Source organism: Haemaphysalis longicornis, unplaced genomic scaffold (genome assembly GCF_048455015.1).
Source record: "Haemaphysalis longicornis isolate Haplotype H1 unplaced genomic scaffold, Haemaphysalis longicornis Haplotype H1 scaffold_9, whole genome shotgun sequence".
In the NCBI taxonomy this organism is placed as follows: Eukaryota; Metazoa; Arthropoda; class Arachnida; order Ixodida; family Ixodidae; genus Haemaphysalis; species Haemaphysalis longicornis.
In genome coordinates this window covers 110,592,622-110,606,297 of record NW_027526460.1, presented here as the reverse complement: position 1 = coordinate 110,606,297, position 13,676 = coordinate 110,592,622, and the positions used below count along the sequence as shown (strand labels likewise).

At 50.1% G+C, this 13,676-nt stretch overlaps 1 protein-coding gene across 3 annotated transcripts in view; it reads right to left on the bottom strand.

Annotated features, from left to right (window-relative positions):
- Positions 1–13,676, bottom strand: part of LOC144152971 (protein Wnt-5b-like) — a 571,698-nt gene that overhangs the window by 27,897 nt on the left and 530,125 nt on the right. For all 3 annotated transcript variants that reach the window (XM_077684575.1, XM_077684576.1, XM_077684574.1), the window contains one exon: positions 4,340–4,599. In XM_077684575.1, the coding sequence (XP_077540701.1) occupies positions 4,340–4,599 (260 nt within the window). The remainder of the gene's footprint in view (positions 1–4,339; positions 4,600–13,676) is intronic.

Below are 13,676 nucleotides of genomic sequence, written 5' to 3'. Positions count from 1 at the left end.
TAATCAAATAGGTTCTAAGGAGTGGCTTCGGTGCCGCCGCTCCAAGGAAGGAATCTGTCCAGTAAGTGTTGCGGGGGCACCTGTACTAAACAGCAAGCGCGGGAGAAAGGAATTTCGCCGTTGCAACAGGCGGCGAGCTTTCCAAGCTGTGTTATGTACGTGCGTATACGACGCGTTTTGCTTGTCGTGTTTCGTGGGCGTTAATCGGCGGCTAATTTGCACGAACCCCGTGGAGACGAGGCGGAGCATTGGCGAAAGAGGGATCCTTGTGGCCCCGTATACCGCTGGCCAAAAACATGAGTGCGCTTCGTTCTTCAACTTAATAGACATGAACGATTTTTTCCCCTGGGCTATAGCACCGCGGCGATTGCAGCGCCAGATTTTTTCTTCTTTGTAAGAACATTGGTGAAACAAACTCTCTGATTGATTGATTGATTGATTTTGATTGATTGATTGATTGATTGATTGATTGATTGATTGATTGATTGATTGATTGATTGATTGATTGATTGATTGATTGAACGCCTCTTAGGCGCAGGGACCGCAGAAAAGCGGCAGGCTAATCTTTGCAGCCGCCCCGCAAGCGAGTGAGTTCCGCTATATCGTCAGTGCGAGTCTATCTCAGCATTTCTCGGAACACGAAATGCTAATGTTAAGAGCGCTATCCCCATTGTAATACAGAGGTGTTAAAGTTTCATATTTGAGGATAATTTGTCTCGGTTGTCACTATTGTTTGGTTTTCTTGTTGATCTTCTTTTCCTTCTGTTTTTTTTTTTTAATGTTACTTGCACTCCGCATTATCTGCCTTCTGATATTGTGCAACGTGCGGATTTAGCTTCACTCAGCCATTAGATTTCAGGTATCAACATAAGTACCACTATATAAGCCGTGCATCTCATTTACCAACACTTGCTTAAACGCGTCTTCAAAGGAGCGAAAAATGCTTCTTGAGAAATTGCTTTTCTTTCAGCGCGATAGTCATCAGGACATCCATGGGACGGGTATCTTCTAAGAAGCTTCCAGGCCGTCCGGTAGACGCATGCGAAATGCTTTCCAGCAGACATTCACGCATTGTCTGATGGGCGCTTCCTTATACTGTATCAACGAACCCTGAGTATATATAGTGCTTGGCTAATGAAGCAGCACTCGTGTCGCTAGTTGCTTAGAATGGGCTCAAGGTAGCGCATGTTTTGCTCACGCTAAAAATAGTGAGTGTGCTTCGGAACGTGGCGAACATAATATAATGCCACGGAGACGAGCTCCCTCAACCTGAATGCTCCACCCGCCGACAGCTCGAGCAGGGTGTCGAAGACCCATTCTGGAGCCCTAATGCGCGCATAATTAACGATCGACACAAACCGCTCGCGTGAACGCTAAGGGACTTCGTGCGCGGGATCCACGAACTGCATTAACCGCACATTTCGATCCCCCAGCGATCGGGGTGCCGTGCGGAGCTCCGCCCGCCCGGTTCACCGTAAAACGCTGCACGCGCGGGAAAGGCCGGCCTGTTTAATGCGCGTGATCGGCCGTAATGGCGCTACCTTCCGGTCGGCCGGGTATTAGTGCTACGTCAGCGGCCCGACCCGCGCGCGATTTCGGCGCTCGAACTTCCCTTGGCATTGAACACGCCATGGCCGCAGAAGCGCTGATCGGGCGTCCTATAACGTGCGCCTGACGACCCTTTCACCGGTCGCCCGTGCACAGTCACGCTAATCATGCGTACCGATGTGGCCAGCCAGTTTCTACAACAGGTATAGATAGGTACGTACGTACGGGACGTTTGCCGTCCAGAGGCTCTGGGAGCCCAAAGAATAACGACTAGCAGTTAGCACGGCCATATATAAATGACCCACGTGAGTGGTCACCTGAAAAATAAAATTAAGCATGCATTTCGCTATAACAAGATCCTTAACAGCAACTGCCACGCATGAATATTGGTATACAGGATAAATAGCTTTCTGTCGTGTACGTAGCTTATATATAGAAGTATGACTTTGCTACCCCCTCTGTTCCACGCACGGGTTTCTCCCTGCGTCCCGTGCAGTTTTTAATGTACACAGTTGTTAAATTCCTATGCGCATAGTTGTTAAATTACGTACGTAGTTCTTAGATGCGTTTTTTTCTTTCTTTTACGCAGTCTGTAATTCACACATTTTTTCTAATCCAGAGTGGTTTTACCACCAAGCTGGAACAGTCAATCTGGTATGGTCACGGTGAACCACGTTGAAGGGCTGCCAATTTCTACTCATATAGTAGTGGATACCAAGACATGGGTATATGAGGGATGAAACAAGGAACTTCGGGTGCAAACTGTGGACTTTAACAGCGCAGGGCAGGAGAAGTTGGAGGTGGATGGGAGAGGCCTTCGTCCTGCAGTGGACATGAGCAGGCACATGATGATGATGATGACGATGATGATGATTATGATGACTACGTGTAGTAGTTCGGGAGGAGCTCCGGAAATTACCAACGGCGCCTCCACCAGCCTAAGGTCGCAGCTTTATCCTACGTGATCTGAGAAGTACAACAGGCACTCCAGGGACTTCTACGTCGCTGGAAGCACCTCGAGATCCCCTTTGGCCAACCCGCTGCCGTTCTTCGTTCTGGTCATTCCTCGCCCCGACTTATCGCCGGGCCCTGCGTGACCCTAATCGGCGACGCGGCCTCGGGGAGAAGCTCCTGCGACGGTATTTCGGACCATACCAATTCAATGCCGCGTTGGCTAACTTGTTCACGAGGTTGCCCCCGATGCATGTCTACTACAGGACATAAAGACGATGCGCACCCCCTGAGGGCGTCCTTATAGATCGTTTCAAGCCGTATCACGCTAGATTAGACTTTCTTTCGTTTTGTCAGCCATTTAGTGTTACCGCCGGTATGATGAACGCAAGGAAAAGGGGGGGGGGTGTAAGTATAAGAAGGGGTAATGTCGCGAAGCGCGAAGTGTTCTGTTTATGTGCTGTTGCTAGCGGCTATTTTATCATGCATTGGAAGCGGAACCATCCTCTTTAATTCTGGTATTGGGTCAAGACCCACTGTGCTGGTTTTTACATTGAAAGATTCTAACGCGCCCGTAACTAACGTATATGTACGTTCGATCAACAATATTTTGGGTCTGGCAGGATAGCTCCAAAACGAACTGCGCCGTTAGCTAAATACACGCAGACCATACGTCGTGGCATTCGATTCGCTGATGGAATATGCATTTCATCCTGTTTGACTGTTTCTCCGACGTTTTTTATGTCTTATAGTTTACTCTGGAGCACAAGTTCGCTCTAAGTAAACTTTATTAAGAACGATAACTTTGCGTTATCTTTGACTTCATGACAACACAAGCCGATGTAACAACAACCATACAAAGGTGAGGTCTATTTGAAGATAATCTGTTTTTGCTTTCCCGAGCATGGAGGAAGCTGGCGTGTGTGGGGAAACAGTCTAATCACGAACCGCCGACACAATTAGTTTCTGGAGACTTAGAGTCGCATTAATGACAGCTCGCGTGTCATTGTAAATGATTGCGCAACATGGCGACCGATATTGAGGTTGTCCCAGCTAGCCTGAATGAGAATAAGAAAGTCAAACACAAGTGAAATCAGGACGGCTGCGCATTATCGTTCTTAACGTATACTTACGTCCAGTATTATCTTGTAACTAAAAAAGTTACGTTTAATTACGATCCAGAAAGACAACCGCGCACACCACGTCATGAAGAAAATGTCTCGATTGATTGATAGACTGACTAATTAATAGATTGATCAATTAGTTGGTTGATCGATCGTTTGATTTATTCGTCGATCGACTAATTGAACGATAGATCGCTCGACTAGTCTGTGACGGCCAGTTCATCAACCGTAACCGCCCTGCATAACCACCATGAGCAGCTTCCGCAAGAAAAGCTACCCGCCAGAGAACATCATGGCTTGTGATTGATTGATTGTAGGGTTTAACGCGCCGACGCAACGCAGGCGATGAGGCACGCCGTAGTGGAGGGCTCCGGATTAATTTTGACCACCTGGGGATCTTTAACGTGCGCCGAAATCTCGCACACACGGGCGTTTTTGCTTTTCGCCTCCATCAGAAAAGCGGCCGCCGCGGCCGGGAATCGAACCCGCAACCTCGTGCTCACATCATGGCTTCTGTGCTGCTCAGTTGCAACCTATAGCAAGCGCTCTGTGGTGCGCGGGACCATGTTGCCGTCGGGTCTAATGTTAGTGTAAATAAATATGGGTCATCCTGCCACCCTATCACATCGCTCGCCTAGAGGTCTACCAGTTCGGCACCCATCACTTTCTCTCCCCCTCTACGAAGTGCATACACGACACCACAATTAGGGGCTCACGTATGTTGAGCACGGGACCGAAGACGCTGGTGTCGGCCACCGTGGAGCAGTTCCATCGACGGTGTCGGAACTGGTGCTGGCACTCGCCGATGCCCATCCGAGCGCCCCTGCCCACGTGGGGCATGTGGTCCTCGTAGAGGTGGCACAGTTTGGTCTGGCCCCTGGACAGGCCCAGCTGCAGCTGGCCGCACAGCAGCTGCGCGCCCAGCACGTACATCTGCGGGTTCTGCAGCACGTCGATGCCCTGCAGGCCCATGTTGCTGCACGGGAGAGGAGGAGGAGACGAGCGGGATTAAAATGAATCCTTTGACGCCGTCCATGCATGGGCCAGAGCCCGTGAAAAAAAGAACAGAACACGAGTAACATGGCAATGGGACGCAACGGATCAAATAAGAGTCAAGTACACTCGGCGCATGTGGCAAGAAGGATACAGCTGGAGCGACAGAGATAGATAGAGCGCGTCAGTAGAGACTCGAGAGAGAGGAAAAGAGGCAGCGAGGGGCCAAGAGGAAGAGGGATGTTAGTAAAGAACAGCTGCACAATTATATCTTTCGCTCGAAGCGAAACCATTAGGGGCGGGCGATTGATCGATCAACCTTCCGATTAATAGGCTAATGCCTTAATCGCGATTATTTTTTTCAACCGGTTAATCGGTTGAAATCATGGGAGAAAAGTGAAACAAGAATGCCACCTTGTGCGCAAGCATGTCGAGGGTCACATTTGTGTTCAAATAACCCTCCTGACGTGACAACAGAAAACGATGCAAATATGTTCAGAGACGATAGTGATTAAAACCGAAATCTTATAGCCAAAACAGACAAGAAAGTAGCTACGCTTAATACAAATTTACAAAATACAAAAATCGGCGAGCGGGTAGTCGCACCACTTGGCCGTTGTATAAACTAACTCTGTCGTAAGTAAACAGCGATTAACTGGCTTCACCAGCAATTACGGCGAGTGCCCATGTTTCTCATCCTAGAAAAGGTGTCAGTGACGAACGCGGCGTTAAGCTTATCTTCCGAATCAGCGCCATGATGATAACCTGCTCACCTTATCTGGAATGTCTGCGAACAGGTGAAGAGCACATCGATCTTATTATTAATATTGTTGTTATTGTTATTATCATTACTATATTATTATAAATATTCTTAAAATAACATTTTTGGCCATTTCTCTTCCTAAACCAACGCAACCGATTAATCGATCAACTAACCGAATAAAGCCAGCCCATTAAACTGATTACAATTTTTAACCAACGCCCAGCCCTAAAAACCATGCATTTCTAGCCATGGTGCAGGCCGATGCAAAGTCAAAAAGGTAGTGAAGGAGTAGGGGGCAGGGGAAGAGAAACATGGTAGATTAGGAGTGCCGGACCATCTGCTATGGGGGAAAGAAAGGAGTAGCTTTAAAAACTAGCAAACAGTCCAGAAACTTGACAAAACAGATGGGTATTTGAGGTATCTGTCCTTGACCGCCGAGGAGCTTATAACTATTCTGTCTCCAACGAGTGTCACAAATTATAGACTAGCAGCGAGTCCCTTGTATACCGTGTATGTACACGTTACAAACATTATCAACATCTGCATTCATAAGAGCAGCCATCCTATCTCTGGATTGAGCTCAGTGGCCCTATTGTTGGCGCATTCGACTGAATGACAGAACTGTACAAGACCAACGCAGTCCATAACACGTCTGAACCTTATGAGAATAAAAAAAGTGAAATCGATCCCCCGCCCTAACCCGTAGCCAGAGATTAACCCTGTTTACGTGCGTGCTTTAATAATGGTACCGCTTAACACACGCTGTATTCCGTTGGAGACAGAGCTGGCCCAACAGGTGCTAATAACCATTGAACTTTGCATATGCTAATTCACTCCAGCACCATGCAACCCTAGCGTACGTGATGCAGTGCACCCTTCACCGAGCACTTTCCACGCCAATGCAAGGATTGCGAGTTTGAAAAAACCGCAAGACCGTTTACCATGTGCACACTTCGGGCGCGAAATTTTGCAGACCGTCAGTCCCCCTTTAAAGCACGCTTGCTTCCGCTTGCTTACACTGCTGGCCTGCCGTGTCTGCAGGCCAGCATTGTGCTGTTCAAGGGTAATAAGCTGCTTATTCTTTGCATACGACGACTTCGTAGTGGCATTAGAAATATTGCTTCTTTTTTTACCGTTTTGTGGTCACAGTTCTTCAAAGAAAAATGCTCGCGGGGTCTTTCCGCTGCTGTGGAGATGACCCTGTACCCAAAGTATTACAAAACCCCTCTCGAAAGCACGCTGCTTGCCTTAGCCGACACATTTCATTGGGCGATGTTTTTGATTGCACTGTTTGTTTTTTCGCTTCATAAGAACGATCCCAGGAGCCCGTACTTCTTTCAACACAGCGCTCCAAGGTGTCAGACCCTATCTACTGTGAAGTGTTAAAAGCAAAGTGCGGGCGAGGTGCGCGTCGTGTAGTTAACCTCGATACCCCAGCAAATGCGTGAGGCCTGCATCGTGCTTTGCATGAGCGATTCACGCTCGGCGTGCGGCCGGCGACGACCGAGAGGCGATCGAGAGCGATGGCAAGCAGAGAGCGCTCGAGACAAGGCGGGCTAATTAATGAGCCGAGTCGCTCTCGGAGCGTCCCATTAAGAGCGGCAAATTACGTGTGCCCCGCGCATTGGCGCGCGGCTCCGTGAGCAGGTAGCACACGCGGGGGACGGCGGCCAAGCCAGCTGCCGGCCGCTCCATCATCACGCCTCAGACCGAGCGCCCTTATCTTGACCGGTCATCACGGAGGCTCCAAAAAAGCCCCGTCTCTTCCATTAGCTGCAAACTGTGTAGCGACGTCAGCTCTGAGATGGAGAACTGTCCAAGTGTCTCAAGACCAGCGGAAGCACATGCAAACAAACAGAGGGGCAACCGCAGCCGTCGGGAGTTCTACGCCATTTGCGTTTAATACCAGTAGTTCTGTTCTAAAATGATGAACCCATCCGGCAGTATGCTTCGCTAAACAGGGAAATCAAGCAGAAGTTGCCCTTAACGCAAGGCAGAAATGATAAGCGAGGCAGTCGGCCACTCAGCACCAATCGGCTCCAGTGGAGTATGAATGGGGCCGGATCATATTAGACAGTCTGTAGTAACTCTTTTCGCGTGTGAAGCATCTTAGAAATATCCTCAATCGAAACACCTGAGCTCCAGAGCAGCTGAATATCCAATCCTGGAGCGGCTGTCCTCGCTGAAATGTGTGTCGTGCTGTGACACTAGGCAATGTAAAAATTACGTTTTGCACTGGTTGATGTAACCTCGCACATCACGCAGTCAAATTGTGTGTCCTTCACCGCTGTTCATCAAATTTGGTTTCTCAACCAAGCGATTGGGTGTTCGGGTGAAATATGGCGAAGTACACTCAGAATTTTTTAAAGTGCGAATATGTAAACAATCTTTGTTAGGCACTGTGTTCGTATTTGACAGTCCTGGCAATGGATGGTTATATATGCGCACGCGTACGTGCACATAGGGTTGCATGGAAATCATACGCGTCATATATGAGAGGGCGATGTGGAGAGACACATAAAGACGCCTAGCAGTGAGCTTGGCTCGCTACTCCGTATGGGAATGGTGAATGGTAAGATTATTGGAAACGCGTAATCAGGCAAGAAAGCGCACAAACACTATAGCCGCACGAACAAAAACACTGACAGGCGCAGGAACGCACATAATGCACGCACGGGAGTATGTTCGAATATGTCTCATGGTGGTTGGTCCAAGCAACCGACACGGAGAAAAGAAAAAGGTCCATGTAGCAGGTGTAGCAGTGGCAGCCGATTGCCGGGATACAAATTTGCAATGCTGAGTTTGAGGCGTGGATCAACACGCAATCACAAAGACATCTTCATAAGCCAAGGTGCAGCGAATCGAGAACACACACATTCAGTATATAGCCATGGCCGTCAGCGCGAAGAGCAATCGAGTGTGGCACTATACTCCGTTTCACACGTAGCGTGCAACATGCAGCGGAAGCCACGCTATAGTCTGCAGCAAAATATAAAAGAATTGTATAACCCCGCCACGCGTCGGGGGTCAGATGTGCGTACCGGGGCACAGCCCACGTCCGAAGGACCGAGGCTCGAAACGCAGCCTGTGATCTTCTTTTTTTTTGTGTGTGAAAAGAACAATTAAAAAAACAATGATAAAGGTAAGGAAAGGAAATATTCACAGAGAAAGTATGCCATTATGGCTAACAGCGCAAAAAAAAAAAAAAAAGAGTACGGGGACACGAAAAGGAGGACACAAACAAGCACAAGTTTATTCTAACAGTACCAACTAGCCCAGCTTACAAACACTTACAAATTATGCTTTCTAGATGTCTGAAAGGACTGGCAGGAGCGGCGAAACCGCTCGCGTCGTCTGCTCAAAGTTCAGCGCTCGTCTCGCAGCATTCCGCTTGGACACGTGGCGCCACTCTGGGTTCCTCTTGTAACAAATGCTGAAAGTTGATTGCTATCAAATATTGCAACCTCAAACGCACGTAAACCTTTTTCCGTTCAGGTAACGCTAGCAAAATAGTAATTACGTACAATAATTGAGTTCGCTGTATCTGCAAGTTTAATGCTTTGAACAGCCTTGAGCCCTGCTCTTCTCGTCGCAGGAAGCACCCAATTACGCTCTCCAGTCTTGATAGCGTTGCACGTTGTGTATGAAATGGATTATAGGCCTAGGCTTGCTTGTCCAAAATATTCAACCGGGCGGAGTGGGGACGCAATGTGCACACCCCTCCATATGCACGCATGCATTGTTCCTAATCTTGGCATTATGTAACGTATCTATATACACCCACTTTGGTGTTCCTCTACAGGATGGAAGTATGCGCGCTGGAATCTGCCAACAAGGTTTGTTAGTCTGGAAATAATCAGCGTAGGGGATTACCAAAAACCTCTAATCTGGTTGAACGAGTGTGGCTTGCGTCCCAGATGTGTCCGTTTTTTTTTCGAAGCTGTAACGCGAAACATGTACATGCCTCAACTATACGAGTGTTCTTTGCATGAAAGACACAGCTATAGGTGCGCAACAACAGCGTCCCGCCTACCGCTCTAAGTTGTGTCCTTCACTCGAAAGTTCTAACGTGAAAATATTGCATTTACACGTCAGTGAAGTTTGTTTCCCCGAAGTCCGGTGTCGATCAGGAACCCAATCGCCCGGGCTCCGGTTGATTTGGCAGGAGGCTGGCTGGGTGATGGTGTTGAAGTTCTTGGAGATGGCGGTCGAATTGACGAACTCGAGGCGTTGAAGTCGATTAAGTAAAACGGGAGTTTATGTACAGCTATTTACAGTACGAAAACTGGGTACATGAGAAATGAAAAGAAAAACTTCAAACTTCAGCTAGAAGCTAGCTCCGAGTGCGCACAAATCACTCGAGCTCCTCAACTTCGTCTAACTCTTCCTATTCTCGGAGCGTACACAAACCGCTCGAGAAACAACGGCCGAGACCCTGTCTCGCCGCAAGATCCGTCTAGTTGCCCGGTGCGGCGCTGCACCCTTAACCTCCGACGCGATCTTAACCTCGACTAGGGGGCTCACAAATCCCAACCTAGCGTTAACGGTCGAGACTCCTTGTCTCGCCGGGAACTGCCAGCTCAGCGCTCAGACAAGAACGATTTCCAACGGCCAAGTTGGGTCTTATATAACCTCGAGATCACACTCTCTCGGGAACGCCCCTGTAGCGTTCGTACACGCGTATGGGCGTGCCCAAATACATGTAGACAGCTGTCACTCAGCACGCCACGGAATATTCATTGAGGCGCCGCCACCTTCGGGTCAACGGCACGCTCGTAGACGAGCAAGTTCGAGCGACCCCGCGGGGCGAAAACGAAAGACGGCGACAGTGCGTCATGCTGACCAGGGCGCGACAACAATGGAGACGCCGGTAATCCCAGCGGGTCCGGCAGGCGTTCCTGGAATCCGGCGCCGCCGTCTGCCCTCTCAATGGGGGATTATCCTTGAGGAATGCGAAGGGCCAGGCAATCCGTCTCCCGCGCACGCCGCGACGAATTAGCGGTGGCTGCAGCGCAGTGTCGGCAGTGCTACGTCGCCAGACAGAGCGGCGCGTTCTCACGCGCAGCCCGGGCACCTGGCCGCTAACTCATAAGTGGACCTTACACACGTCTAACTTGTGTCATCCACTGTACCTCACTCTCGTCACGCTTGAGGGCGCTTTCGATCTCTACTTCAACTTTCCAAATAAATAATCGATAAAGACTACAGTGGAATTTTTCAAGCCGACACGCTGTAAGTTAATGCAAAATACTATGTGCATACAAGAGAAAAGCGGAAGCGCATGCCCGAGTATTCTCCTTTAAAGCGCACGGCGTGCTACCATACAGGCTGTGCGCAATGTGGAGCGAACCCTGTTCGCTGGCCTTCCGTTTCACCGGGGCCAGAGACGGGGTTCTTGAAAAGCTATTCTGTCGTGAGTGCTTGTGAGAGGACGTGCCCTCCTCGACAAACCCTCAGCTCTGCTGTCAAGTGCTTTCTAGAAGTGCCTCGTTAGTGGAAGGGGCCTCCTACCGAGGGTCATACACTGCAGTGGGGGACGGTAGAGGAACTCCTGTCGAGGGTCACCCACTCCAGCATGGAGCCGGGTTCATTCATCAGCGCAGGCCAATTGTTCACAAAACTGCCGGGAACACTTTTTTACCCGTTTCACTGCGTTGTTCTCCTAAGTGGCTCAACAGTCGGGGCACGTTCAAAACGAACACTTGTGGACGTGGGCTCCACTCGACGGCCCACAGTGATGCTGCCGCGAGTCCGTTAAGGCACATTCCCACTGGCGATTTGTCTCGTCGCGCGACGGCGCGCGTCGCGCGATGAGGCCTTGAGGTGGTGTTCGCACTCGCGATGAGCGATGATGCGACTACGTTCAGCGCAGCTGCTTCCCGACTTGTACGACCTCGTTGGTGCGTCAACCATTCGCAGTCAAAGAAAATGATGTTACGCGACAAAAGCAGGTAGAAATCAAACTAAAACACATGCTACTAACCTGGAGCAATGCCGAAAACATTTACGGGTTGCGGGAGGAGCAGAAAATAACAAACTCAAGAACGCTCTTTTCAACATATTATTGCACGAAGAAATGCACACGCTTGCTTTCACGCCACAACACCCGCATCACGGCCCACAAATGTCGCTTCTTTTCACAGGCGCAATGTTCTGACGCCACCGAACTCTACGCGTGTTTACCAGTCGCCCATAGCACCCATAGTACGATGAGGCTGCAAGTCAACCTACCGTCTCGCTGTCCACCTAGCTCTATACGATGATTACTTGCTTTTACAATCCATACACGCTTCTCCACACTGATGAGTTCCACGCTATTCGTTGATTAGTGCACGCGTACGCTGAAGCCACCGACCAAAGAACCGATGCACACGGGAAGTTGCTCGCCGGCCCGACCCGGCGGGTACAGCGATAGCGGGCCAAGTGCCCTGGCCGAGCGAGCCAGCGGCGGTGTTGGCGGCGGCTCGTGGCTCGTCCTCGCCCACCCGCCCGCAGCGTTTGCATACCGGATGTAAAGAAACGTTTCGTTTCCGGCTACGTCAGCCTACTCCGCGGCCATGATTGGCTTACCGGTTTTGCGGGGCCGTCGCGCGACGAGGGAATTCGGACCGAGAGCGATCGGCTCCTCCGTCGCAAAACGCCGAAAAGCGAAGGCCGGCTCGTCGCTTTGCGACGTCGCTTTTCGTCGCGCGACGAGGCGCATCGCCAGTGGGAATGTGCCTTTAGGATCAATGAATCACGGCCTAAATGGAGTGGGGGAATTCGGTCGTGGTTGGTTCGAAAGCTGCTAACGAGGTTGCCTTAACGTAGAGAGGTCCTGCGAAACTGCCCCAAACTGTCATCGGAATTGAGGAGGACATTTAGCCTCCAGAAAACACGGCTAGCACACTCTGCCTTTCCCGTTACTTTTATAGGTGCCCTAGCACAATAAACAGTTGTACGGCCACTCCGGAAGTAAGCAAAGCGAATGTGTAATTAGCCTGGAGGGAAACTATTAATTTTCTACATAAGAGAACTGCAGGCGCTTTTAAATGTTAATTAGGAATGGGTATAGTGTGACTCAATGGGTATCCAATAGCGTTCGCCTCATGGACTTCATTTTGTGCTGACGTGAGACTGATGCGTGCGCTCTCGGCGAGCAGCGAGCGGCGAGCTAATAAAACTCAAAGTAAAGCATCGGAGTTGGTCAGTGTGATGGAACGTAAGGCTTGTACGGGGCGCGCTCGTGAGTTTGAGATCACAACAATCTACACCGTCACTATTTCCGCGTCTGGACATCCGCCTGTCTCAGCACAGCCGGAAGAAAAGCAACCAACGTTTCCTCTTCCGTACACGCACACTCTATCGAGCTGTCCGTGAAAACGAAAATAATGGCCAACGTAACACGACATCGGGAATAACCTAACGCACAACCGTATCGTTCTCTACGACACCACATCATTCGCCGCGAGAAAGGTTCTTCGTTCGGCTTTGCGTGTTTGCTCACACTCACTCGTGGAAGCGCCGCCGGAACGCTGCGATGCCGGACACAGTCTCTCTATGTGCATATGTATATGTATATATATAAATGCATATATATCTGCACGACACGTCCATAGCCTGTACACTCTCCGAAGTTCATCAACCGCTCCGCAGAGGTCGCCGGCTTCTCCGGGCATCTCCTCCGCCATAAAGAAAGCCGATGGTGCTCGCCAAGCGCCTGTTCAAACAACTTTGACGGCTGGCTCATCCGTCGTTTGTCGAGCTCGATGGCTTCTCTCTTCTCCGTGGACGAAGACAGCGGGCCGCAGCCGTGTTTGAGGTGAAGACGACGTGCCGTGTCACATCGCCAGGCCCCACCGACTGCAGTCGCAGGACGAAGGAGGTACGGCGGGGTCTCTCTGTCGGTTCGGGCCGTCCGCCAAATCTATCTGCGCGTTGACCTCAACCCTCGGGCAAATAAACCGCAAGGAGTGATGAGACACCACGTTCCACTAATGTAGGTATGCGTAGAGTCCCTACAATGACGGCTCTGCCCTGTAGAGGGGCCGAAGTTGTACAGCGCCTCCCGTGTGCACGTACTATGTTATCAACTATATGATCGTCCTGTACGAGTTCTGTAAGTCGTCGAGTGCGAACCGACGGCCAGTTCATGCGCCATTTCAGGTTTTAGTGCGAAAATATCAAACGACACAAAGATGGAAAAGTCGGGCGTAGGGGTCGGGAGTCGTGAACAACTCCTTGGGAAGAGTTTCGTAGTGCGAGACGTTTCATTGCGTGAACTTAAACACGGCAATAGCTACAGGTAACCGCCCATG